General features: G+C 49.3%; 1 protein-coding gene across 3 annotated transcripts in view; it reads left to right on the top strand.

Annotated features, from left to right (window-relative positions):
- The window catches only part of LOC119973396 (protein monoglycylase TTLL8-like), a 131535-nt gene that overhangs the window by 26398 nt on the left and 79209 nt on the right, over nt 1-25928 (top strand). For all 3 annotated transcript variants that reach the window (XM_038811434.1, XM_038811435.1, XM_038811433.1), the window contains 2 exons: nt 1063-1142; nt 8541-8669. In XM_038811434.1, the coding sequence (XP_038667362.1) occupies nt 1063-1142; nt 8541-8669 (209 nt within the window). The remainder of the gene's footprint in view (nt 1-1062; nt 1143-8540; nt 8670-25928) is intronic.

Raw genomic sequence — 25928 nt, 5'->3', positions numbered from 1 at the left:
TGATTTGCAGCAGCATTGAGAAAGGCGGTGCCTAAGAACGGCGGCAGATCTCGCTCCTCCAAGTTTTAGGCATCATTTTTAAAGGCCGCCCAATCTCAAGAGCATCGCTGCAGATCCCCCTTCTCACCAGCATTAGCGCACCCTACCCCCAGGTGGGGATACCAAATTCTCCGCCACCTCGATTCCTGCCCCCTGTTCCCCTCCCCTTTCAGGCCCCTCCCTTTGGGTACTGCCACTGCGCACCTTGGAAGTGCCAACCTAGAAGTGCTAACTTGGCAGTTTGAAACTGCCACAGTACCAGGGCTGCCATGTCCGCGACCACCCAGAGATTACAATGGCTCTGACCCCCCCCCCCCCCAAAAAAAACAATTGAAGGTTTTTCAAAATCCGTTTGATATATTGGAGTGGTTTGATGTATACTCCATTTGCTACAAAGCAAGCATTGGTGACAGTCAGAATGTTTTTATGGGAGGTTTTGTTTATGAATGTGCCATTCCTGAAAAGTGAACGTCACCAGGATGATATCATTCCCCTATCTCCGTTAAATCAGTTTCTGATGAGAAACGTGCAAATCTGCAAACCTTGTTCAGTTACCTGTATTCTCTATTATAGATAGTATCATGCAGGCAGGGAGAAGGATTATTACTGGAATGGCAACATTTCTACTAGAAACAAGAACAGGCTTGCAACATAATTGAATATGTTCACTACCTAAACACTGCTGTGCCTATATAAAGCTGAGCTCAAAGTAATAATTATTAATGGTGAAGAAAAAAGTAAATTTTCTCGCCTTGGAGTAAGGCAAACAAACTTGATGCATTCTGAATAATCTCTTGATGTTTTCGGAACCCCATCCATTACGCTTTCAGAATTCGATACCTGCCAGCTCAGTAGCTAATACAAGTACAGAGTTAGGAATGGAGGAAAAGTAACCATTCTAATATAAAGACATTTGCAATTAAAGCAATTTTAAGGAACTGCATATTCTTTTGTGGCTTATCTGAGCTGCCTTCATGCCAACAATTCCACTCTAATTTAATTCAATTTATATTTTTACATTAGGTGATGAACCTTTAGAGCTTCAGGAAGAGGAGGAATCCCATTTTAACTTCAATAGTGCAAACAGCATTCATTATTTAGTGGTACGGTCAAAATATCAAATGTTTAACAATATTTGACTCTGTTATCTATCGGGGTTTTCAAACTCAGGGTCATGGCCCCCGGGTGGTTGTCGGGAGGGTCGTAGAGTGGTCGGCTGTTGCTTTCCTGATCATGGGAAAACGTGCCCAACGGCTGTGACTGGCTTTTAAGAATGCCGGCCATGGACAATATCCTTGATTTTTTTCAAAGGATGGAGTAAGAAGTTAAATCGTCAGTTGAAGTCCTTAGCAGAAATGTAACATTGAATGACAAAGCAAGTGAGATTGTGAGGACCAAGCAGGCTCAAGTGTCACATTAAAGGTAAGCAGTAATACAGTAGTGTGACGCGAAGGTCAACCAGCGTCGCTTGTTGAAGGTTGGTCGTGAAGGTCGGTCATTTGGTAAAAGTGAGTGTTGAGGGTTGGCTGGTTGGTAAAAGTGGGTCCGGGAAAGTTTGAAAACACTGATCTAGATGAAGCTATTAAGTGAATTTCTTTAAATTTAGATGGGATGGAAAGGCGGTTTGCTCCCATAAGTGTGACAAGGTATTTATTGAAATAGCTCTCCTGTGATACACAAAAAATACCTTTCGTTGACTCATATTCCAGGAACTCCTTTTTTTTAACTGTGAGAAAGTCTATGCTTTTACTTGACAGACCTGCTGAGAGCAAAAATCACACCAATGAGCCCAATGCTAATTTAACAATACCCTGCATCGTGGAAAAGCTAGTTAAATCTTGTTAGCATTAGAAAGTACTTGTATTGATTTATGAAGTTCCCCCTCGCATGAGTAAATTGCACTTTATGCAATCATACAACTCGAAAAGTTCCAGCTCCTGCTCCTCCTTGCACACTATTAATGAACTTACCTGTCCAGTGGCGTTACATCTCAGGAAAACATGGTGGTCTGAAAACCTGAATGGAGCACACAAGGCCTTGTTGAACAGCCCAATTTCCCAGAGGGCTCCAAATACATGTATGAGGCCTCTTATCAGCACGTTGAAGAGCATGATGTCTGTTTTAGGTGGCCACCCTAAATATCTGCAAATTATCCAAGGCTAATGTGCCATTGGATGCATCATTGGTACCTTGAGGCAGAGGGAGTAGCCCTGACAAATTAACCATTATTACTACCGTAAAATGGGTTTATTTCAAATGGGGGTGCAACAACAGGATAATTTTAATGTAAAACAATGGCTTGGCTTTTCAACCACCATCCTGTCCAAAAATGGCAGCATAAAAATTGGAAAAGAAATGGAGGAACTACTGATTGTGCCCTTGTGTTGACTTGATTTTTCTTTCCACCACATGTAAATTATACTTTCTCTTCTGTACTTGATTCTGCTGCCTGCAGACACTGTCGACTTGGGGCAGAAGTGGAAGATTTCCAAAGACCGTTCTATTAGGCCATGTTCCCCTTTGTTAGATGTTGGCTCAGCCTACTATAGTCTATTTAAAATTCCTCTCCAAATTTTAGATTTCTGTGCTCCTTTAACTTGACCTCCACTTTGGCTGTTGCAAGATGGACTGTTAGAATTCCCACTAGTTGTACAGGTGGGCTCCAGATGTCATGGGTCTGCCCCTGCACACATTGTGACTCCAAACCCAGAGAAAATAGGGCAGGGTCGAGGCATTAGGGTAAAGGACAATCTAGTTCAATGTATTCATAAGTCATAGAAAGTGAAATGACATAAGAAAAGCTGATTGCTTTCATTTAGATTCTGTCAGATTGTATCAAAGATCTAAACCATAAACATATTTATAATTCTTAGTAAACACTGCAGAATTGGTACCTCCAGATTCTCGTGTTTGTAAGTCACGAAGGTGGGGTACATCATATCGTAGTTACCTTCTGCTCACTTACACACATCTTGAAGGCCTTCAGTTGTGCATTGCATTGGGGATATTTGAGGCAGGATTGCAAGGACTTTTTGATGTTGATACCATCCTAACCTGTCCCATCTCTTTTTTTTTATGTTAGCAAGGAAGGGAAGTAGACACAAAAAAAGGTGGTGGAATCTGCTGGTAGAATCCAGCAATTGGCAAAAAAAGGGTCGAGACTATCAACATCTGGTGCACAAACTTTGTACCTGTCAAATTGTGCCAGTTAATCACTTCCAGTGGGGGCTGAATGTCAAGCCTCAATCACCTACTTTAGCAAGTTACCATTATAACTTTAAAACAAAAAATAACTTTATTAAGATTTTTACAAAATATAAACATCACAACAATATTAACAGAACAACCGCGGTAAAAACCCAAGAACAACACCCACCCAACTTCAAAAGCAACTGCAAACAAAAGAAAAAACAAAAAAACACACCCAAACAACAAAAGGGAAAGAGATAACACCCGCCACATCCCACAAACCCATGTACACAGTTCTCCTTCCCACTGAACCAATGTCCTCACCCAGCTCCTCTTCCCATTTCCCCTTCAGTTCCTCCACCGAGGCCTCGTCTACCTCCTGCATTACCCGGTATGTGTCCGAAATCCTCCCTCCTCCAACCCACACCCCCGAGAGCACCCTGTCCCGCACCCCACGTGGGGGCAGCAAGGGGAACCCCTCCATCTGCCGCCTGGCAAACGCCCTCACTTGCATGTACCTGAATATGTTCCCCGGGGGGAGCTCAAACTTTCCCTCTAACTCCCCCAAGCTCCCGAACCTCCCCTCCACAAACAGGTCCCTCAACCTCCTAACCCCTACCCTGTGCCAGCCCAGAAATCCGCCATCAATGCTCCCTGGGACAAACCGATGGTTCCCCCATATCGGGGCCTCCATCGAGCCCCCCACTTCTCCCCTATGCCGTCTCCATTGCCCCCAAACTTTGAGGGTAGCCGCCACCACTGGTTTCGTGGTATACCTCGCTGGAGGGAGCGGCAACGGCACCGTTACCAGCGCCTCCAGGCTCGTGCCCACACAGGACGCCATCTCCATCCTCTTCCATGCTGCCCCTTCCCCGTCCATTACCCACTTACGCACCATCGCTGCTTTGGCAGCCCAATAGTACCCACAGAGGTTGGGCAACGCCAGCCCCCCCCTATCCCTGCCCCGTTCCAGGAACACTCTTCTCACCCTCGGAGTCCCATGCGCCCACACAAATCCCGTAATACTCCTGTTGATCCTCCTAAAAAAGGCCTTCAGGATAAGGATGGGGAGGCACTGGAACAGGAACAAAAACCTCGGGAGCACCGTCATCTTAACGGACTGCAACCCCCCGCCAGTGACAGCGGTAACATATCCCACCTTTTAAACTCCTCCTCCATCTGCTCCACCAACCTTGTGAGGTTGAGCTTGTGCAGGGCCTCCCAGCTCCCAGCCACCTGGACCCCTAGGTACCTGATGCTCTTCCCTGCCTGCTTGAGTGGGAGCCTACCAATCCCCTCCTCCTGATCCCCCGGGTGCACCACGAACAACTCACTCTTGCCCAGGTTCAGCTTATACCCAGAGAAGCCACCGAATTCACTAAGAATCCTCATCACCTCCGGTATCCCCCCCACCGGGTCCGCCACATACAGCAACAGGTCGTCCGCATAAAGCGACACGCGATGCTCCTCCCCACGCCGCACCAGGCTCCCTCAACGCCATGGCCAGGGGCTCAATTGCCAACGCAAAGAGCAAGGGGTACAGGGGACACCCCTGTCTCGTCCCCCGGTGCAGCCGAAAGTACTCGGACCTCCTCCTATTCGTGGCTACACTCGCCATCAGGGCCTCAGAGAGCAACCTCACCCAACGGCCAAACCCCTCCCCAAACCCAAACCTCTCCAACACCTCCCACAGATACTCCCACTCAACCCTATCAAAGGCCTTCTCCGCATCTAATGCCACCACTATCTCCGCCTCACCTTCCACAGCCGGCATCATAATAACGTTGAGGAGCCTTCGTACATTTGTATTCAACTGCCTTCCCTTCACCAACCCCGTCTGGTGCTCATGAATGACCCCCGGCACACAATCCTCTATTCTTGTGGCTAGGATCTTTGCCAGCAGCTTGGCGTCTACATTTAGCAGCGAGATCGGCCTATATGACCCACACTGCAGAGAGTCTTTGTCCCGCTTCAGGATCAAGGAAATCAGCGCCCGTGACATAGTTGGGGGCAAAGCCCCCCCCTCCCTTGCCTCGTTAAATGTCCGGACCAACAGGGGGCCCAACAGGTCCACATACCTTTTATAGAATTCCGCCAGAAACCCATCCGGCCCTGGCGCCTTCCCCGACTGCATGCTCCCTATCCCTTTAACCAACTCCTCCAGCTCGATCGGCGCCCACAGTCCTTCCACCTGCCCCTCCTCCACCCTCGGAAATCGCAGCTTGTCCAGGAAGCGCCCCATTCCCCCCCCTCTCCACCGGGGGTTCGGACCGGTACAGTTCCCCATAAAAGTCCCTAAATACCCCATTAACATCTACCCCCCCTCCGCACCACCTTCCCAACTCTATCCGTCACTCCCCCAATCTCCCTGTCTGCGTCCCGCTTTCGGAGCTGGCGTGCCAGCATCCTGCTCGCCTTCTCCCCATATTCATACACCGCCCCCTGTGCTTTCCTCCACTGAGCTTCAGCCTTTCTGGTAGTCAATAGGTCGAACCTGGCCTGAAGGCTACGCCTCTCTCCCAGCAATCCCTCCTCCGAAGCCTCCGCATATCTCCTATCCACTCTCACCATCTCCCCTATCAGTCTCTCCCTCTCCCTCTGCTCCCCCCTCTTCCTATGGGTTCAGATGGAAATCAACTCCCCTCTAGTCACCGCCTTCAATGCCTCCCAGACCATCCCCACTCGGACCTCCCCGTTGTCGTTGGCCTCAAGGTACCTCTCAATACACCCCTGAACCCTCTCGGCCACCTCCTCATCTGCCAGCAGCCCCACCACAAGTGCCAGAGCGGACGTTGGTCCCTCTCCTCCCCCAGCCCGAGGTCCACCCAGTGCGAGGCATGATCTGAAATGGCAATGGCAGAGTATTCAACATCCTCCACCCTCGAAACCAGCCCCCTGCTCAGGACAAAAAAAAATCAATCCTCGAATAGGCCTTATGCACGTGGGAGAAAAATGAGTACTCCCTGGCCCTTGGCCTCACAAACCTCCAGGGATCCACCCCCCCCATCTGGTCCATAAATCCCCTCAGCACCTTAGCCGCCGCCGGCCTCCTTCCCGTCCGGGACTTGGATCGATCCAATGGGGATCCAGTACCGTGTTGAAGTCCCCCCCCATGTTCAGGCCCCCCACCTCCAGGTCCGGAATGCGGCCCAACATACACCGCATAAACCCCGCATCCCCCTGCAGCTTGCCACTCACCATCACATACCTCCCTCCACTGTCAGCCACCACATTTAACGCCTCAAACGTCACCTTCTTCCCCACCAGGATCGCCACCCCCCGACTCTTCTCATCCAGCATGGCGGCAACTCTCTCCCCCCCCCCAGCACCCCCTGCATCCTCCAGCTCCTTCCTGACCGTTTCAGCAGCAACCCGGTATCTCCCCCCCCCCCCCCCCCCCCCCCCCCGGCTAGGACCCCTCCTAGCCGCGCCCCTCCCTCCACATAGCACTCCCGTGAGCCGTCTCCTCTCCACGTGGGACTATCCCTCCTCCTTCGTGCCTATCAGCAGGTCCTCCTCCCCCCCCCCCCCCGCTCTTGCGCGGGAAAGGAAAACAGCCAGCAACGGCCCGCACTTCTCAGCCCCGACTGCACCCCCACCATCTCACAGCGTGGGAAACCCGAGAAAAGCCCACGCTTTCGCCCTGCCCAGCCCCGCCTCCTCTAGGGCATCTCCCATTGCCAGTCCCCCCCCACCAGCTCCCCGAACTCCCCGTTTACCCCCCTGCCCGAACCCGTCCACCAGACCCATACAAAAAACCTATACAAATAAGACATAACGACACCACCCCACCCACCCTATGGCCAACCCACATCTTGCATAAAACAGAACAAACGCAAGTACATTATTATACAACATCCCCCCCATCTTAGATCTGTGATGAATGTAATATTGATGTATATATGTTAATTCACACTGTCTTTGTAAGCGCAGTAGTGCTATCCTACCACTAGGGGGAGTAGCGCTGGGAGCACTCAGGAACTTGTACTGGGCTCCACCCTTGGCACCGCCCGCGACTCCTCCCCCTAGTGCAGCTGTATAAATACCCTTGTCCTGAGTTCACTACGAGTTCATCGACAGGTAACAGGCTGGCTCTGAAGTAAGTCGATTAAAGCCTAGATTCACATCGGAAACACGTGTCTGGTGAATTGATGGTTCCATCAAGACCCTCAGTCTGAGTCCAGTTTCTCGGCCTGCACAAAGGCCCACGCCTCCTCCGGGGACTCAAAATAATGGTGCCGGTCCTTGTCGGTGACCCACAGACGTGCCGGCTGCAACATGCCAAACTTCACGCTCCGTCTGTGGAGCATCGCCTTCGTCCGGTTGAACCCGGCCCTCCGCTTTGCCACCTCCGCACTCCAGTCCTGGAAGATCCGCACCTCCGTGTTCTCCCACTTGCTGCTCCGCTCCTTCTTGGCCCACCGGAGCACGCACAATCCACGAACTGATGAAACCGCACCAACACCGCCAGTGGCGGCTCGTTCTGCTTGGGCCTCCTAGCCAGAATTCTGTGGGCCCCCTCCAACTCCAGGGGCCCCTGGAAGGACCCAGCTCCCATCAACGAGTTCAGCATATCGACCACATAGGCCGCCAGGTCCGACCCCTCCAGCCCCTTCGTGAGGCCCAGGATGCGCAAATTATTCCGCCTCGACCGGTTGTCCAGCTCCTCGAACTGCTCCTGCCACCTTTTATGGAGCGCCTCGTGCATCTCCACCTTCCCCGCGACAGCCACGGCCTCATCCTCCCTTTCGGAGGCCTGCTTCTGCAGCTCCCGGATCGCGGCCCCCTGCGCTGTCTGAGACTCCATCAGCTCTCTGGTGGTAACCTTCAACGGCTCCAGCAGCTCCACCTTAAACTCCTGGAAGCAGCGCAGCAGAGTCTCCTGCTGCTCCTGCGCCCACTGCCTCCACTCCGCCAGCCGCCATTTTGTTTTTCTTCCCCCGCTTTTCCAGGGGTGCTTCCACCGTTTTTCTTCTTACCCCACTCCTGGTCCGGACCATAGGACCGTAGTGATCAACTCCAGTCCCTTCCCACGTCGGGATTCGCCGACGAGGTTCCGCTAGGGGCCCTGAAAAGAGCCCCAAAGTCCGTTATTCGCGGGAGCTGCCGAACGTGCGGCTTAGCTCCGCATTGCCGCCACCGGAAGTCTCGATCGTTACCATTATAACTTAATGACAAATGCGACATTAAATAATAGAGTTTGAATCCAGGTGAAGTGGACTGTATATGGCAGTGAAAATGTAGGCCTGTTATCAATCCATTGTTCTTAGTGCACTAATACTTTTGTGATTGGATTTACTATCTTATTTCAGTCAAACATGATATCAAAAGAAATTCCCTACTTCATCTGGACAATACGAAGGAATGCAATTGACTGCCATTATTTACACAGTGATCAAATGATAAATCATTACGCCAAGAATGCATCTTTCACAACCAAAGTAAGAAATATTCTTTTGTTAAATGCTGTTATTATTTATCAGTAATAAAGGACTCACTTAGCATGAATAATTCAGTTTATTGACTTTTTATGTTCCTTTGACCTTTATCTCCCTTCTCCCCTTTCTTAGCAAGAGCTGTGGTTAGTTGGAGCCACAAGCTCCTGTTGTCAGCTTTTGTCTGTGCTCAGTCAGCATGTGGTCCAATTCTTCCTATTCATTCGGCAGGATGTACGGTTCTGCATGGGATGATTTTGTACTGTGTTCTGAGTCACCAGAAAGATGATTGAAAGCAATTAACCAGGATGGGAAATGGATTTTAATTGGAACAAATGCGTGGCATGTATTTTTCAGCAAGTTGGTCGATTGTAATAGGTTGAAACCCAGCCTCACAAACACAGGGATGGCAGTGCTAAAACCATTCAAATAGAACCTTTGTCAGACCAAAGCAAGATCACCCGTGTCAGAGTAGGTTTAACTAATTTCTCCTAAACTGAGATTGTTTTTCCTGACCCTTTCCTGATGACTGTGGCTGGTAGGCCCAGTTAAAGGTCTTTGCAGACAGGTGCAAGAACTGTGTCACCTGGACCCAAAAAGGAACATCTTTCACAGTTCATATTGTAAAGGGGCCAGTGGGAGATGTCACATTTCATGATGATCAGACATTTGGCTGCAGAAGGATCTGGATATAACCTTTATTCCTGTTTCTTTTAAATGGAAATTAGGGTTAACATCTACCTCGCAGACAGAATGAGAGTTGTGTGTTCAAGCTGAGCTAAATGAGCCATTCTGTGGAATGCTGCACCTCTTCACATCAGACAATGGAAGGCCACCCAAACCTACAATGTTTGAAAAGCCCTATTCACTTTGAAATAGCTTTACTCGGTGGATCCACCCATGGGGCTGATAGCCAACCTGATTAGCAGCTCCATTGGCCAATAAGAAGTCTAGTGGTCAAATATCAAACTTCCTGTCCTTTTACAGGGTAAAGGGCACATGTTTGGTGTCATCGTGTAAGGTCTGTTGGCAGCAGCATGCAAGAGCCTATGCTGGTCCACTTTAAAATGGGAGCTGACTATGTTCAGAGTAAGCTTTGTTCTGTGTCAGGGACTTAGTCCACTGGACATGGACACTGTGGGACTTTTCTTCACATGAGGTGGAACTGAGGTTAAGTTAAGAGGTGAGATTTGCTGTAATGCTTACTGTGGTGGTATGATTAACATAGCTGCCTGCCATTGGTGCAGAACACCGGCTTACCATTGGCCCTGGTCGTTCATGTGCCTCTCGACCAATTGGTTGAGACCAGTCATGTGACGGCTCCCCGATTGGTCGAGAGGCTGAGTTAACCACGCCTCCAGGGCGGGGTATAAATACCCAGTACTCCCGGCGGTCGTCCATTTACTGTAGTCGACCGCAGGGCTAACATCTAGCTGATTAAAGCCATACTTTTGTACAGCAACTCGTCTCGCGTTCAATTGATGGTACATCACTTACTTTATATATTCATTTGTTGATGGTGAAATAAATCAGCTTGAAAATGTGTAATTGACATTGTCACATTTAAGGGTTGATCAGCCTGCCTTTCAGGAAATTGGAAAAGAGCACATGAGGCTAGCTAGGATCATGATCATTGTTACACCTTCTGCTATTGTATCGGCAAAAATGGACAGTCTGGTAACCCCTGATTGTTAGCAATACCAGCCCCATTCACAAGGATGACTGTTGGTGCTGTTACTTGAGAGAATAGCTAGAATAGATACAAAATTGCAATTATATCAAGGGTGGCATAATTGCATCCATAACGCTTGGAAGATCAGTTCTTGTGGAATGTTTGAAATACTGATTTACCGAGTGGTAGGGGAGCAGTGATGCTGGGATGTTGCTTCTGTGGATTTTCTGAGCCAAGGTTTCCAATCAATGTGGAGCTGTTATTAACAAAACGAGTTAATTACAAAGTAACTTACGGATTCAATCTGGTTTAGATACGTTCTCTGGTTAAGTAGCACTATCGTAATTTTGCAGTTGACTAAAACTGTCCTGTATCTGTCATAATATACAACATCAGTATATGATGGTGCAGGGACACGCACTGACTGACACACTGCAAGACCAATCAACACACACAACACAGCAGCCAATCACCAGTTAGGGCACCGCCACTATAAAGCCAGAGGGTACTAGTTTTCCCGCTCATTCGGGATGCAGCCTCTGAGACAGACAGAGCCCGCAGTCAGTAGCACAAACATCTACCATGTGCTAGCAGTTAGGCATAGGTCTTCAATCAATCTAACATAGTGTTGACCCACAGTGCAAGTATGTTGAACAGCTCTTAGTTAAATAAAATAGAGTTGTACTATTACAAGTGTTGGTAGCCTGCCTATGTTACTGCTAAGATAAATGCAGTCTTCACAGATCCAGAGTACCCAACACTAAGAGCCTGACAAGTATAGCAATAATATCTGTGATTTGAAACAGATATTAAGGTTTTTTCCACGTCGTCTTAAACTTTCCAAGTAGAATAAACAAGACTTGACGAAATGAGGCCAGAAATAAATCGATTACTATTTTGTATCGCAAGAAAATAAGCATACAGATAGCTGTTCCAATTGAACCAGTTTTTTTCAATCTCTACAAGTTATCTAGTGTTAATAATGCAAAACAAATAATACACTGCACAGAACCATATCAATAGATCTCAGAATGATGCAACCCCAGAACTTTGAAGTGTTGTAATGTAGGAAACATTGTAGCCAATTTGCATACAGCAATCTCCCATGATCAGCAATGTGGTAATGACCAGCGAATCTGTTTTAGTGATGTTGATTCAGGAATATATTTTGGCCAGGACAATGGGGATACCCACCCTCCTTTTCTGATATAGTTCCACACAATCTTTTGTATCTGCCCATCTCATCCAAAGGCCGCACCTCCGACAATGCAGCACGGCACAAGAGTGTTGGCCTTTATTTTTGACCTCGGGCTGTGGAGTGGAACTGGAACCTAGAGAATCAGAGGCTGGAGTGGTACCAGCTGCCCCCAGAGGCAACTCGCGCAAACTAGGACTTAAGTTCAGGGCCACCAGCCACTTCAGGAGTGGCCCTCAGCCAGGTCCCAAGAGGATAGGTTGGAGCGTGCTGTGGGTGGGGGAGGGGGACCGAGACACCGTCGGCTATGAATCCCATTTAAAAATTTGTCTCGAGCTCAGAAATTTTCAGTGGCCCCAAAAGCCACCAACCAGGGAGCCTAAAGAGCAGATGTTTGGCCCCTAATACACGGTCACATGTACTGAGCACTCTCGCTGGCCTTCTGCTATCTGTGTGATTTTTAATTAACAGTACCGCAGTTCTTTTTAATTACAGAATGTGAACAGTGCTCCAGCAGGCCCCCAAAATTGTAACATTATAAGCTTTGGCAAGACTGTACGTCCCTTGATTTTATAATAAAGACAAATGTTTTTCCTCCCTTTTTGACTGTCACATGCAGATACTTTCTGACGGGGATAATTGGCTATAAGTACTTGTTGCTATCGTAAACAGGAGACTTCACATTATCGTACCATAACCGGGAAATTGAAGTGACTTGGATCATTGGTAATAGTGAAGTGAACTTTAGATTTAAGCACAGCCACACTACCTGTTACCAACTGTTCATTTTAAGCTTTTTGCCACAAGGGGTGTGTTGGGGCTGGATTTTCATTCCAGGGTCCCAATTCCAATGTTGGGATGAATTCCAGCTTGGAGACCTGGAGGTATTGACGTTGGGGCCCTAGCAGCGATTCTGGAGATTTGAGTGGCTGCCTTTGGGGAGCTCTGTCCAATCAAGAGCAGTAGACAGGCTCCTGAAGCTGGAGGACCAATAGAAGGTTCACCAGCACTGAACGGTCATCGGTCACACTGTCAGAGGCAGGGGCTTCAGATATAGGTGGGAGAAAGAGATGGAGATCTTGTTCCCTGAAGAGCATTTACAGATTTATAAATGCAAAACGACCAGAGCTGACAGGCAGAAGTTACAGGGGTAACTCCTCAAACACATGGCCAGTGATCACAGCTACGATCCTATGGCTGTGCCGGATGAGAGGTTGGCGCGGGGGGAAGGGGGGGGGGGGGGGTCCTCGCAGATTTGAGTGAGGGACTGAGTCAAGACTGAATGCGTGATATCTATGTTTGGCAGATGTTGACGATACTTTGATTCACGGAAATAATCTCAGAAGTGAATGAATATCCAAGCCTTTAATTTCATATACTATAAATAACCATCATATTAATCCCTGTACCACTTGGGTCAAAGGTTTCTGACATACTGTTCTACTTTCTAGACTGTGCGCGTCTCTCCAGGGGCTGTTGCTGGCCTCGATGACTCCCTCCCGCAAGAATCGCTGGACCTTGGACCTGATAAAAGTCCTGTCCTGTATGCTATAACGCCTGCTTCTGGTAGCGACTGGTTTGCAGTCAGCAGTGAAGAGTGGGGGAGGCTCCTGAGGTTGCATTGGAAACAATAGGAGAGGAGCGCAGAGGTCTGGGAGCACATATAATTTAAAATCGGCGTACTCGGCACCCTGTATTGCTCGGGTTGTGGTAGTGCACCCTTGGATTTGCACCGAGTGCGACCCAGAGGCAAGGGAGATGGTTTGGTGCGCCAGGAAAATTGTGAGCAAGCAGCTGTCTGTGCTCCCGGAGTCGAAAAGGCAAGGCGTCTCGTGCCCGTTTACCTGGATGGTCATCATAGAGCTCCGGAGGTGCTTGGGTCGCGATTGGTCCAGGGTGACTGCGCTGAGTTGCAGGTAGTCGGCGTGGTCAAAGGTGCTGGGGCAGCTCCGCGATGGCTGCTCTTGTTGATCGTACGCGGCGTAGCAGATGGCGGCCCCCGTTGGTCGAGCGTGGCGGGCGGTGAGGAAGATGGTGTCCAAGATGGCGGCCCCCATAGATCGCATGTGGCTGGCCGCGTGGGGGAGGATGGCCAAGATGGCGGCCCCCATGAGTTGCACGTGCTGTGAGAGCTGGAAGATGGCTGCCCCCATGGATAGCACGGGCTGATGACGCGTCTGCAGGGGGCGGAGTCGGCAGACACGCTGTCACACTGCGGGGTCTGTGGACCTGTGAGTCTGAGGATCGGGTCTGTGAGTTAGAGTTCTTGGACCTGGCCAGGCAAACTTTGGCGAAATGTCCTTTTCTCCCGCTGTTGCTCCAGTTTGCGTTACGGGCCGGGCAGTGCTGCCGGGGGTGTTGGGACTGGCCCCAGAAATAGCAGGGTAGCCCCCCATGATGGGTGGGCGGCTGCGTGGCAAAGGCCTGGGTCGGGGATCCACGAGGGGGTTACGTGGTCAGCCAGGAACGCGTTAAGGCTCTGAAACGCTACTTCCAGAGAAGAGGCTAACTTTACCGTCTGATCCAGGTCCAGGGCCCCCTTTTCGAGTAGCCGCTGTCTCACATAGTTGGACCGAACTCCCGCCACGTAGACATCTCGGGCGGCGAGGTCTTGAAGCAGTGGAGCCAGTGCAAAAAAATGTATTTCGCCTCCGCGGCCTGCGGATCAAGTTCCAGTCAGTCAGGTTTGAGGGCCAATTACATAGTTGCGTTTAAGTTGATTAAATTGATGCGACCATCAATTTACTCGAGACAAGAGTAGAAGTAAACCGTGGCTTTAATCAACTTAGAACAGTGCCTGCCTGCGACTGAACCAATACTGAGAACCGCCTACAGGTCGACTGCTCTTTATACCTCCTTTCCAGGGGAGGAGTCATGGGCGGAGCCTATACATGCCCCAACATGTTCCCCTATGGATAATGCCATACAATGGCCCATAGGAAAAGCCCACAAGGCGAACCACATAGCACAAATACAAGGGCAACCGCATAGCACAGATACAAATACTAGTGGATTATTGGTATAATACATTCACCACAATCTAAAACATTGTAATTTAAGTTGCAAGATAGTACTTCTATGAAGATTGGTTATTGCGATTAGACTATTGGCTGGGTCAATGAACCGCCAAAGCTTTGGAAATAATCTTCATACACCACTGCGTTTTAAAAGAAATGTACAAAGCTTTTGTTCATGTTGATAAACACTATCTCACTGTTCAACATGTTTTGTTTTGGAACAAATATGGAAACAAGTCAACAATCTTTGTATTAATTTCTCGGAATAATCTTTTCTGTAGCTATGGCAACATTTTTATTCAAAGACGCAGTTTGGCATTCACATCACCTCGCTGTCCTTGGCTTTCATTTAACCTTGTTTTGCTTGAAACATTTTCAAATGGTATAGTCTGAAGTAGTAGTGACATCCCTTTGAAAAATTGGCAGCAGATGAACAACCAGCTCAACGAAGAATTTGAGTTCTATTTTAAAGCTTGTTTATTGCTGCGTAGTTTAAAAGAAAATGCTTTCTGTGTGGCCTTTTAATGTAAAAAGATTTATACCTTCATGTGACTCATGCATGAAAGTTTGCAACTGGCATATATATGCCAGAGGAGAATTATTTTTTACTGAAAAGCAGCTCCAGGCCTCTTCAGGCTGATATTATCAGGCAATTAGTCTGTCAGCCTCCAGTTTTGTCAACAGCCAGGCCTTCCAATTGGACTGGAGTTTGTTTCTGGGCACAAACCAAAAAGCCCCTAATGAAGTGTGTCCGGTTCTCAGTTTAGCTTCCTTTCCAAGTTGCAGACGATCAATCACATCATGTGAAACAATCAAATAATGATACTGGCACCATTTAAAGCAAAAAATGTTTAAAAAAATACAAAATCCACCGTGTGCAATATAAAATGTACCACGGTATACATGTTTATACATGTTTATTATGTTTATAGGGCAGCACGGTAGCATTGTGGATAGCACAAATGCTTCACAGCTCCAGGGTCCCAGGTTCGATTCTGGCTTGGGTCACTGTCTGTGCGGAATCTGCACATCCTCCCCGTGTGTGCGTGGGTTTCCTCCGGGTACTCCGGTTTCCTCCCACAGTCCAAAGATGTGCAGGTTAGGTGCATTGGCCATGATAAATTGCCCTTAGTGTCCAAAATTGCCCTTCGTGTTGGGTGGGGTTACTGGGTTATGGGGATAGGGTGGAGGTGTTGACCTTGGGTCGGGTGCTCTTTCCAAGAGCCGGTGCAGACTCGATGGGCAGAATGGCCTTCTGCACTGTAAATTCTATGATAATCTATGATCTTTCTGTATGCAAGTTGTAATAGGAATTATGGGAGGGATTTTCTGGCCAATCATGCTGAAGGGATCTTACAGTCCTGCTGACGGTGCACCCCGGCCGCTGGTTTCGCAGCAGTGAAGGATGTGTTCAGCTGGAAACCACTTTGACAATGGCAGGACCGGAAGATCTTGCCACCGGCCAATGGCGAACTGCCCTCTGCCGCTGCAGGATGCGCTGAGAACGGGGGAGGAAAATCCCACCCTATAAATGGGCTACTATTTTTAAAACATCTGTGAGTCTGAAAAAGGTTTGGATGGCTATTGAGTTGAGTATAACCCTTTTAAGTTAAGTTTATCAGGTATAGCAGATAGGTGGAGAGAATGGGGGAGAGGGAAGGAGGAGCTATGGAGTGCTGAGGGTGGGCACAAGGAGAGCGAAGGTGAGAGTCGAGCGCAACGAGGAGAGGAGAAAGGACACTGGGTAAGGTAAGGGGAGAGGAGAGGGGCTGAAGGGAGAGGAAAGGAGATGTTGGGCCTGGGGAAAGGAGTGGGGGAAAAAAAGGTTGAATGGAGTTCCTAATATTAAAGGTGACATGCTAAGAATGAATTGTAAATGCTCATTTCTAAATAATATACATTAACCGTTCTGTTTACATACTTTTATAATTGATTTGGAGCTTAACTTCATTTATTTTTTATTCGTTCATGTGATGAGGCTAGCATTTAAAGCCATCCTTAATTGCTGTTGAGAAGGCGGTGGAGAGCAGGGAGGTTATGTGATATGGTTCATGTGATGTGAGAACACCCACAGTTCTGTTAGACAGGAGGTTCCAAGATTTTTTCCCAACATCGGTGAAGGAATGGAGAAATAGTTCCAAGTCAAGATGGTGTGTGGTTTGGAGGAGAACTTGCAGTCAGTTGGTGGTGCGCCCATATATCAGGTGCCTTTTTCGAGATGGTGGAGGTTGTGGATGTGGAAGGCGTTGCCGAAGGAACCTTGGTGACTTACTACAGTAAACCTTGTAGATGGTACACACAGCTGCTAATGTGCGTCGGTGGTGGGGGAAGTGAATGTTTAATGTGTGTGGGTTTTGTAATCAAATGGGCTACTTTGTCCTGGATGGTGTAGAGTATCTTGAGGCAGGTGGGAGAATATTCCATTACACTTCTGACTTGTGCCTTGGAGATGATGGACAGAATTTGTGGAGTCAGGAAGTGAGGTACTTGCAGAATTCCCAGCCAAAGGCTGTTCTGATGTCCGGAGCTGAAAGGTCCTAGCAGAATCAAAATAGAGTGAGGTGACATCACAGTTTTAACTACAGTGGGAACAAGAGGTACAGGAAGAGACAGCAAGATTCAGAAATGGCCTAAGTAGTGAGGTCTATGGTTCGGGCAAAATTTACAGCTAGCATGGTGGGAGGTGTGAAGGATATTATTTTTTTTAAATGGTGTTAACAGTGTCACAACACCCTGGGCTAGTGCGTGATCAATTCCAGCCCTTCTTGGTCTGGAGTCACAACACAGGAAAAATAATGGGCTGGATTCTCTGCCTCTGGCAGCGAGAATCGAGATCTGGCGGAGAATACCGAGTGAAGCAAAAATCTGAATTTGCGCCTGGCGCCGATTCGGATGCATTGCTCCAGTTCCTCGCTGGTAATGTTAATGAGGTTCGCGTCCTGCTCCTATGGAAATCAGTAATTTGCATGGATTTGAATGTCATAATAATCTTATCTTATTGTCAGAAGTACATTTGCATAAACACATTAGTGGTTGGACACTGTATGCTCCACTCCTTCGCGGTGCACCACCTCTCTTAGGCGAGAGTCACACGGGTGTGAATTGGTGCAAGTATTTACAATCGCGGCCTGGGCACCATGGCTGTTGAGTGGGAGCGAGGAGGTAAGAAAACTCTTTAAACTTGTCGGGCTTGATGGGACGTGCTGCCTGGGCCGCAGGGAGCAGCAAGGAATGATTTGGTGCCAAGTTCGTGCACTTGGGGTGTTCCCCTCTGGATTGGGGGGCCTCACTCAGACCGCCATTGCTGTAGTATGTTATTTAAATGTGCACCCTGGGAGCTACTTACAGGCTCCTGGATGTTCACACTGCTCACTGTATCCTCTAAATGCTCAGAGAGCCTTGGATGTTGTGGGAACCCACCCAACCGCCCCTCTGGAAACCCTCGGACCCCTGCAGTATCATCATTGGGATGGGCATGGCCATGCTCAACTATTGAGGTGTTGGCACTCAGTGCACTCATCAGAGGTGTAGCCCAAAAGCAGAGAAGCAGGTGTTTAGCAGAGTTTACCCCACGCAAAGGCACATGGACTGTGGCCTTTGGCATCCTCCCTGGCACACAGCCCTCATGAGCAAACAGCCCTCTCAGAGTAGACGCCTCACCAGTGGCACTACCACTTAGCCCACTCCTCAGGATCACGAGATATCTCCAAGCGCTGCGTGTTCACCTGGCCCCAGCTCCATCTATCTTGCCCGCAGCCAGGAAAACTGACCAGCTCCCTGTCACACCTTGTGTGTCAAACCCAGGCCCCACATCACACCGCAGCTAAGGTCCCAGCAAATGCATACTTCCCTCGCTCACTCCCGTCTGTAGGGTCTGTCCGCACAGAAGTCTCTAAGCATGGAGACTTTTGGCAGCACACGTGATTGTCTGCAGACAACCAGTTGCCACGCACAATAGACCCTACTGGAGGAACAAGAGAGGCAACAAAGCCTATCACTAACATGGGTTGTGGCAGCCACCAGTGCAGGATTCTCTGTCCTGCCACAGCACAAGGCTAAATCGCTGGCTTTGAAAGCAGACCAAGCAGGCCAGCAGCACGGTTTGATTCCCGTAACAGCCTCCCCGAACAGGCGCCGGAATGTGGCGACTAGGGGCTTTTCACAGTAACTTCATTTGAAGCCTACTCGTGACAATAAGCGAATTTCATTTCATTTCATCCGTTTTCTGGTCCCCCCTCTCCCCCCATGCTGGCAGCGGGATCCTCCGTCCCAGCAGCCGGCCAATGGGGTACTCCCACACCATTGCCAAATCCACAGGCGTGTGTCTGCTGCCGGTGAAGAGGAGGATACCGCCGACGGAGAATCCCACCCATGGTGTGAGATCTTGGGAAGACGTGGTCTGTGGCAAAGGGGTGACTCACTTTTCAAAAATTAATTTGCGGGCTGTGGCCATTGCACGCCTGTCCTGGTGTTCCTGGCAGCACTAACTACCTCTGCCATCTCCTCCAAGGCACTGTTAGAAGGGTGTGTTTCTGTCTGAGCCCACCTTGGGGAAGAGGGTGTCTCTGCTCTCAATGGCATCCAGCAGTCGGTCGACTTTGGATTCTTGAAATTGGGCGGGAGGGGGGGGGGGGGGAGGAGAGGAGGAGGAGAGAGAGTTGCCGTGAAGCAGGTCTCTGAGCTACCTTCTTGGCTGGAACAAGAGTGTGTGGTGAGTGTGGAGCACTTGTAAGCATCTCCAGCTTGTCAAGCTCTTTGATGCAAATTCCAGACCCAGTGAATCAGATGTCAGCGGGGTGGGAATTGTTCGCAATTCACATGGGCATAGTGTTGCCACATTTGCATCTCCTGGATATTGTTCTAATAATTCCTCCAATGGGAATGCGAATTGCATGCGATTCAGTTCCGGTGGGAACACTTATTCTCCCAAACAGAGAATCCGGCCCTCGATGTTATTTTAAAATACCTGAGGATCTTGACTGAGCCCAATGCACTGCAGTCACCAGGCTTGTAACTTTAAGAAAAGTAACCTTGCATTATGTACAGTATTATAATTAAATGGGCAAAAACATACAACTGACTATCTAATACTCCTTAATCCCCCACTTTCTACCTAGCCCACTCTCGCTTTATAATATACCCACAAACACCGACACAAACAAACAACAGAGGAAAAGGGTGTATAGGAGGTAAAGAAAATATGTATTAAAGGATGTTTGATGCACTGGGAGGACTTCTAAGTATGAGGTGGTTTTCCCTGGCAAGGTAATCTTCTTTCTCTGCGGATTCAGGATTATTTCAAATTTACAGTAAAAATGTGCCAGGCACTCTCAGCTTTCAGAACAATAAAAGAGTTCTTTACTTCAGCAATGAGAGAGAGAGAGACTGTCCCTTTCACTTCCAAGATCGAAACACATTTGCCAAGCTCTTGTCAAACAGCAGCACGCAGGAACCAACCACTGATTGTTGTCAGGCAGAACATTGTCCCTGGCCAATGCACAGGTTGCCAGCCAGCCAGTCGAACTGACTTCCTCCACAACCGGTTCCTAAGATTCACTTGGTGCCGAAGATTCACTTGGTGCCGATAAGTCTGTTTCTCCTCTCCAAAATACAAAACCTGGGAATACAGTGTCCTGACATGCAAGCTGCTTCAGCTTGAGTCTTCTGCTTAAAGCACATTCCAATTATTGGTCCACAGACCAAAAACAATAAAAGAAAATGGGAACAAAGGAAATAAACAGCAAAGACTCTTACAGCAGGACAGTAGAGCAGGGTGATCATGTATATATCATAAACAAACATACCTGTTTTAAATCCACAACCATTTCTGCCCACGAACAAGCTTAGGAATGGCGACTGGAAGCCCCGGGTGGAAAGACAATGGGCAGCACCATCTGGAGGACCTAACTTAGATGGATGGGAACTTCATTTGGAATCTGTGGTTCTTTGTGATGACTTATCATATGCTCTGGATATGCCTTGGTAAGGCCAAAATGGTCTCAAATATTCACGGACTAGCTGAACTGAATCAGGCTATTGTTCAGTGAAGGTTTTCCACAATTTCTGCCATGATGCCCAATGAGGTGATAAAAGCTGATGTGGTATTAATTTCTTCTTGTTAATTAAAGAGACACAAAGGGAATCATTAACTACTCATCAAACAGGGGGCATCGACAATCCCATTTTAGAATTCTGCCGATCGTATTGATGGATCCTTTTTAACATGTTGGAATAAGGGGAATGCGTTCTTTGAAATTGCTGTCCTAACCATCTAGCTGTTGTTCTAATTTTGTAGCATGTCAAAAAGTGACAGTATGATTTGGAAAAAGTGTACTTTGCAACCGAAAGTAATGGCAAAATAAAATTAAATAACTTCAAAAAAATTAGGCCTTTGTTTTTGCATTTTCTGTACCCAGGTGTGTTTTCTTTACCTAATATCATGCCTAATATATGGGGCTGGTTTGGCTCACTTGGCTAGACAGCTGGTTTTGGATGCAGAGCGAGGCCAGCAGCACAGGTTTAATTCCTGTACAGGCTGAGGTTATTCATGAAGGCCCGCCTTCTCAACCTTACCCTGAGGGTGGTGATCCTCAGGTTAAAGGAGAAAACAGCCTACGGTCATCTGGGACTATGGCAAATTTACTATGACTAATTCTGAATGAATTTTGCTCCTTTTCTGACTGGACGTTATCAGTAGGTTCTTCAAGAGCATGTCACTATTATCTTCGAAAGTGGGTAATCAGGACGTGGCAAAACCAGAGAATTTAGATGAGTTTCACTGATACGAATATGCAAATATTTTGTCTTTATCCTTTTTTAAGATTTGGATTTAGCAGAAAACAGGATGTGGCAGTCCTGAGCATTTCTTGGTATTCATGATGACACCCAATTGCACGTACGACTGAACTCGACTAGCTAGCCCTGTGATAGAACTCATGGAGGAAGAGGACCTAGGCAGGTGCAGGGGGCCAGGATACTCGTCTGCCCACACACCTACACTTGCTGAACAAGGGGAGTCAGTAAGTGAAAACATATAAATGGGCGGCACGGTAGCACAGTGGTTAGCACTTTTGCTTCATATCACCGGGGACCCGGGTTTGATGCCCGGCTTGGGTCATTGTCTGTGTGGAGTCTGCACGTCCTCCCCGTGTCTGCTTGGGTTTCCTCCGGTTTCCTCCCACAAGCCTCGAAAGAAGTGCTTGTGAGGTGAATTGGACATTCTGAATTCTTCCTCAGTGTACCTGAACAGGTGCCGGAATGTGGCGACTAGACAATTTTCACAGTAACTTCATTGCAGTGTTAATGTAAGCTTACTTATGACACTAATAAAGATTATTATTATTATAAACAATTTAAAACCAAAAAAGTGGGACCAGAACTTGGTGATACTTCAGCAGTATTAGTGCCACTGGCTGAATTTTCTTCTCAAATGCCACCAAATTCCAGAGGGATAAGGTGGATAATGGAGGTAAATGGGGCAGAGAAGCCTCCCACTGAAGCTTCACCCTTAAAAGGACTGTTGGAGCTTTCCTCTAACCTATCCCAGGATGGTTTTCGCTGCTTGTCGTGCGACACACAGAAATGGGCAACATGCCCATGCAGGTTTCCATATTTCCTTCCATTTCTGTTGAAGATCTCCCTGACGTTTTTTAATAAAGATTTTATTGAGGTATTTAACGGTAACAAGAAAAAGTGTACATACAATATGAAACATAGTGCCAAAACCATCCTCCTCTCTCACAGGTCCCACCTTTTCTAACCCCCTACTCTGAGCTAAACTAACCCTACAGCCCCCCCTCCCCCTTTTTGCTGATGGTTAATTTTCCCTAATGAAGTCGACGAACGGTTGCCACCTCCAGACGAACCCTGACATTGACCCTCTCAAGGCGAACTTGATTTTCTCCAAACAGAGAAAGCTAGCCATGTCAGGTAGCCAGGCCTCCGACTTTGGGGGCTTTGAGTCCCTCGAAGCTAATAATATCTGTCTCTGGGCTACCAGAGAGGCAAAGGCCAGAATGTCTGCCTCTTTCTCCTCCTGGAATCCCGGATCTTCCGACACCCCAAAAATCGCCACCTCTGGACTCGGCGCCACCCTAGTCTTCAACACCTTGGACATGATATCTGCAAACTCCTGCCAGAATCCCTGAGGCTTCGGACATGCCCATAACATATGAACATGGTTCACTGGTCCTCCCGCACAAGCTGCGCACCTGTCTTCTACCCCAAAGAACCAGCTCATCCGGGCCACTGTCATGTGGGCCCGGTGAACAACCTTAAACTGTATCAGGCTGAGCCTGGCACATGTTGTGGACGCATTGACTCTACTCAACGCATCCGTCCATAGGCCATCCTCTATCTCTCCTAACCCCTCTTCCCATTTGTGTTTCAGCTCCTCAGTCTGTGTTTCCTCTGACCCCATAAGTTCTTTATAAATGTCCGAAACCCTCCCTTCTCTCACCCACACTCTGGAAACTACCCTGTCATGTATCCCCCTCGGTGGTAGGAGTGGGAAGGTTGAGATCTGTGCGCGCAGGAAGTCCAGCGTTTGCAGTTACCTAAATTCATTCCCTCCCATCAATTCAAATTTCTCAACCAACTCCCTCAGGCTGGGAAAGCTCCCCTCTATGAACAGACCACCCATCCTCTTGATCCCTGCTCTCTGCCATCTCCAGAACCCCCCATCTAACCGCCCTGGGGCAAACCGGAGATTATTGCAAATTGGAGACACGGGGCTGGTGGAGTATCATGCTGGCGGGAATGGCAGAGGCGCCATTACCAATGCCCCCAAAATAATGCCCTTATGTGATGCCACCTCTACTCGCTCCCACATCGGCCCCACCACCCACTCATGGCTATATTCGCCACCCAGTAATAATTACTAAAGTCCGGGTGTGCCAGCCCGCCCCCACCCCCGGCTACACTCCAGCATCCCCTTTTTAACTTGCGGGTTCTTACCCGCCCATACAAAGCCCGAGATCACCTTGTTGACCCGTTTACAAAAGGACCGAGGAATAAAGATGGGGAGACACCTAAGCACAAACAGGAATCTTGGGAGGACCGTCATTTTTACTGTCTGTACCTTCCCAGCCAGTGATAGTGGGAGCACGTCCCACCTTTGAAGTCTTCCTTCATTTGGTCTACTAGTCGGGCCAGATATAGCTTGTGCATCTGTTCCCATTCCTGCGCCACCTGGATGCCTAGGTACGGAAAGCTTCCAGCTACCACTCTAAACAGCAGCTCCCCCAATCGCCTCTCCTGCCCCCTTGCCTGGATCGCGAACATCTCACTTCTCCCCATGTTCAATTTGTAACCCGAAAATCGGCCAAAATTCCCCAGAATCCTCATCATTTCTTCCATCCCTTCCAATGGGTCCAATACATACAGGTCATCCGCGTACAGTGAGACTCTGTGTACCACACCCCCCCACCAGCACCTTGAGGCTCTCAACGCAATTGCCAGCGGTTCTATGGCCAGTGCGAACAACAGCGGGGAGAGGGGGCATTCGTGCCTCGTTCCCCAGTGCAGCCTAAAATAGCCCGATGTCAGCCTGTTCGTCCGAACACTTGCCATGAGCACCTGATACAGCAGCCTAACCCAGTTAATGAAGCCCTGCCCAAATCCAAACCGCCTCAGTACTTCCCACAGATATTTCCATTCCACCCGTTCCCTACCCTCTGGGAGCATTGTAATTACATTCAACAATCTTCTTATGTTGCCCGCCAACTGCCTCCCCTTAACAAATCCCGTCTGATTCTCCCCATTCACGTCCGGAACGCAGTCTTCAATCCTTGAGGACAAGACCTGAGCCAGCAATGTGGCGTCTACGTTTAGTAGGGAGATCGGTCTGGAGGGCCCGCATAACTCCGGGTCCATATCCTGCTTCAGGATCAATGAGATAGTGGCCTGTCACATCGTCGGGGGAAGCTCCCTCTCTCCTTCACCTCATTAAATGTCCTCATCAGCAGTGACCCCAGTATCCCAGAGAATGTTTTGTAAAACTCCACGGGGGACCCGTCCGGTCCCAGGGCTTTAGCCAGCTGCATGGCCTTCAGCCCTTCTGCTATCTCTTCCAACCCGATCAGGGCCCCCAGCCCTTCTACCAACTCTTCGTCAACCTTCGTGAACTTCAGCCTCCCTCAGAGTTGTCTCATCCCCTCCGGCCCTGCTGGGGTTTCCGACTCGTACAGCCTGCTGTAGAATTCCTTGAACGCCTTATTTACCCCAGCTGCATCTCCGACCAGGTTCCCATCCTTGTCCCTTACTTTCCCAATCTCCCTGACTGCCTCCCACTTTCTAGGCTGCTAGGCAAGCATTCTACTAGCCTTCTCCCCATATTCATAGATCGCTGCCCTCGCCTTCCTCAGCTGCTCCAAAGCCTTCACTGTAGTCAACAAGCCGAACTCCGCCTGTAGCCTCCGTTGTTCCCTTAGAAGCCTTGCCTCTGGGTCTCTGCATACGTCCTGTTGACCTGTAGTATTTCCTTTATCAGTCGGTCCATCTCTGCTCTCTGCCTTCCCCCTATGGGCCCATATCGAGCACCCCTCTAACCACCGCCTTCAGCGCATCCCAGACCACTGCAGCCGAAACTTCCCCCGTGTAGTTGACTTCCAGATAGTTCTGGATACATTTCGTCAGCCGCCCACACACGTCCTCATCAGCTAAAAGTCCCACATCCAGGGCGCGATTCTCCGCTCCCCACGCCGGATGGGAGAATCGCGGGAGGGCCGGGCGACTAACGACACGCCCCCCGGCGCCCCCCGCGATTCTCCCACCCCCCGCTCGGAAGAACCGCCGCTCGCCGTTTTTCACGGCGACCGGCGATTCTCAGACCCGGATATGCCGAGCGGCCTGCCATTCGTGACCGGTTCACGACGGCAGCACCCACACCTGGTTGCTGCCGTCGTGAACATGGCGCCAAAAGCTGGTTTGAAGCTTGTGGGGGGCGGAGAGCAGAGTGAGCACCACGGCCGTGCTCGCGAGGGGACTGGCCCGTGATCGGTGCCCACCGATTGTCGGGCCGGCGCCTCAAAGGGACGCACTCTTTCCCCTCCGCCGCCCCGCAAGATCAAGCCACCACGTCTTGCGGGGTAGCGGAGGGGAAGACGGCAACCGCACATGCACGGGTTTGAGCCGTCGTGACGTCAGCCGCGCATGCGCGGGTTGGAACCGGCCAACCTGCGCATGCGCAACTGACGTCACTTAGGCGCGCCGGCTGCATCATTCTCGGCGCGCCGCCTTGACGCCAGCGTCAAGGCCCGGCGGCCGAGAGTTACGGAGGGCCGTTCCTCGCCCCCTGGGTGGGGGTGAATAAGGTGAGGAGCGGCCTCCGAGGCCGTCGTGAACTCGGCCGTGTTCACAACGGCTTTCCCGATTTTTCGCGG

Source organism: Scyliorhinus canicula, chromosome 11, assembly GCF_902713615.1.
Source record: "Scyliorhinus canicula chromosome 11, sScyCan1.1, whole genome shotgun sequence".
Lineage (NCBI taxonomy): Eukaryota > Metazoa > Chordata > Chondrichthyes > Carcharhiniformes > Scyliorhinidae > Scyliorhinus > Scyliorhinus canicula.
Note: the sequence above shows the minus strand (reverse complement) of the source record. Positions and strands in the feature narration are given on the sequence as shown.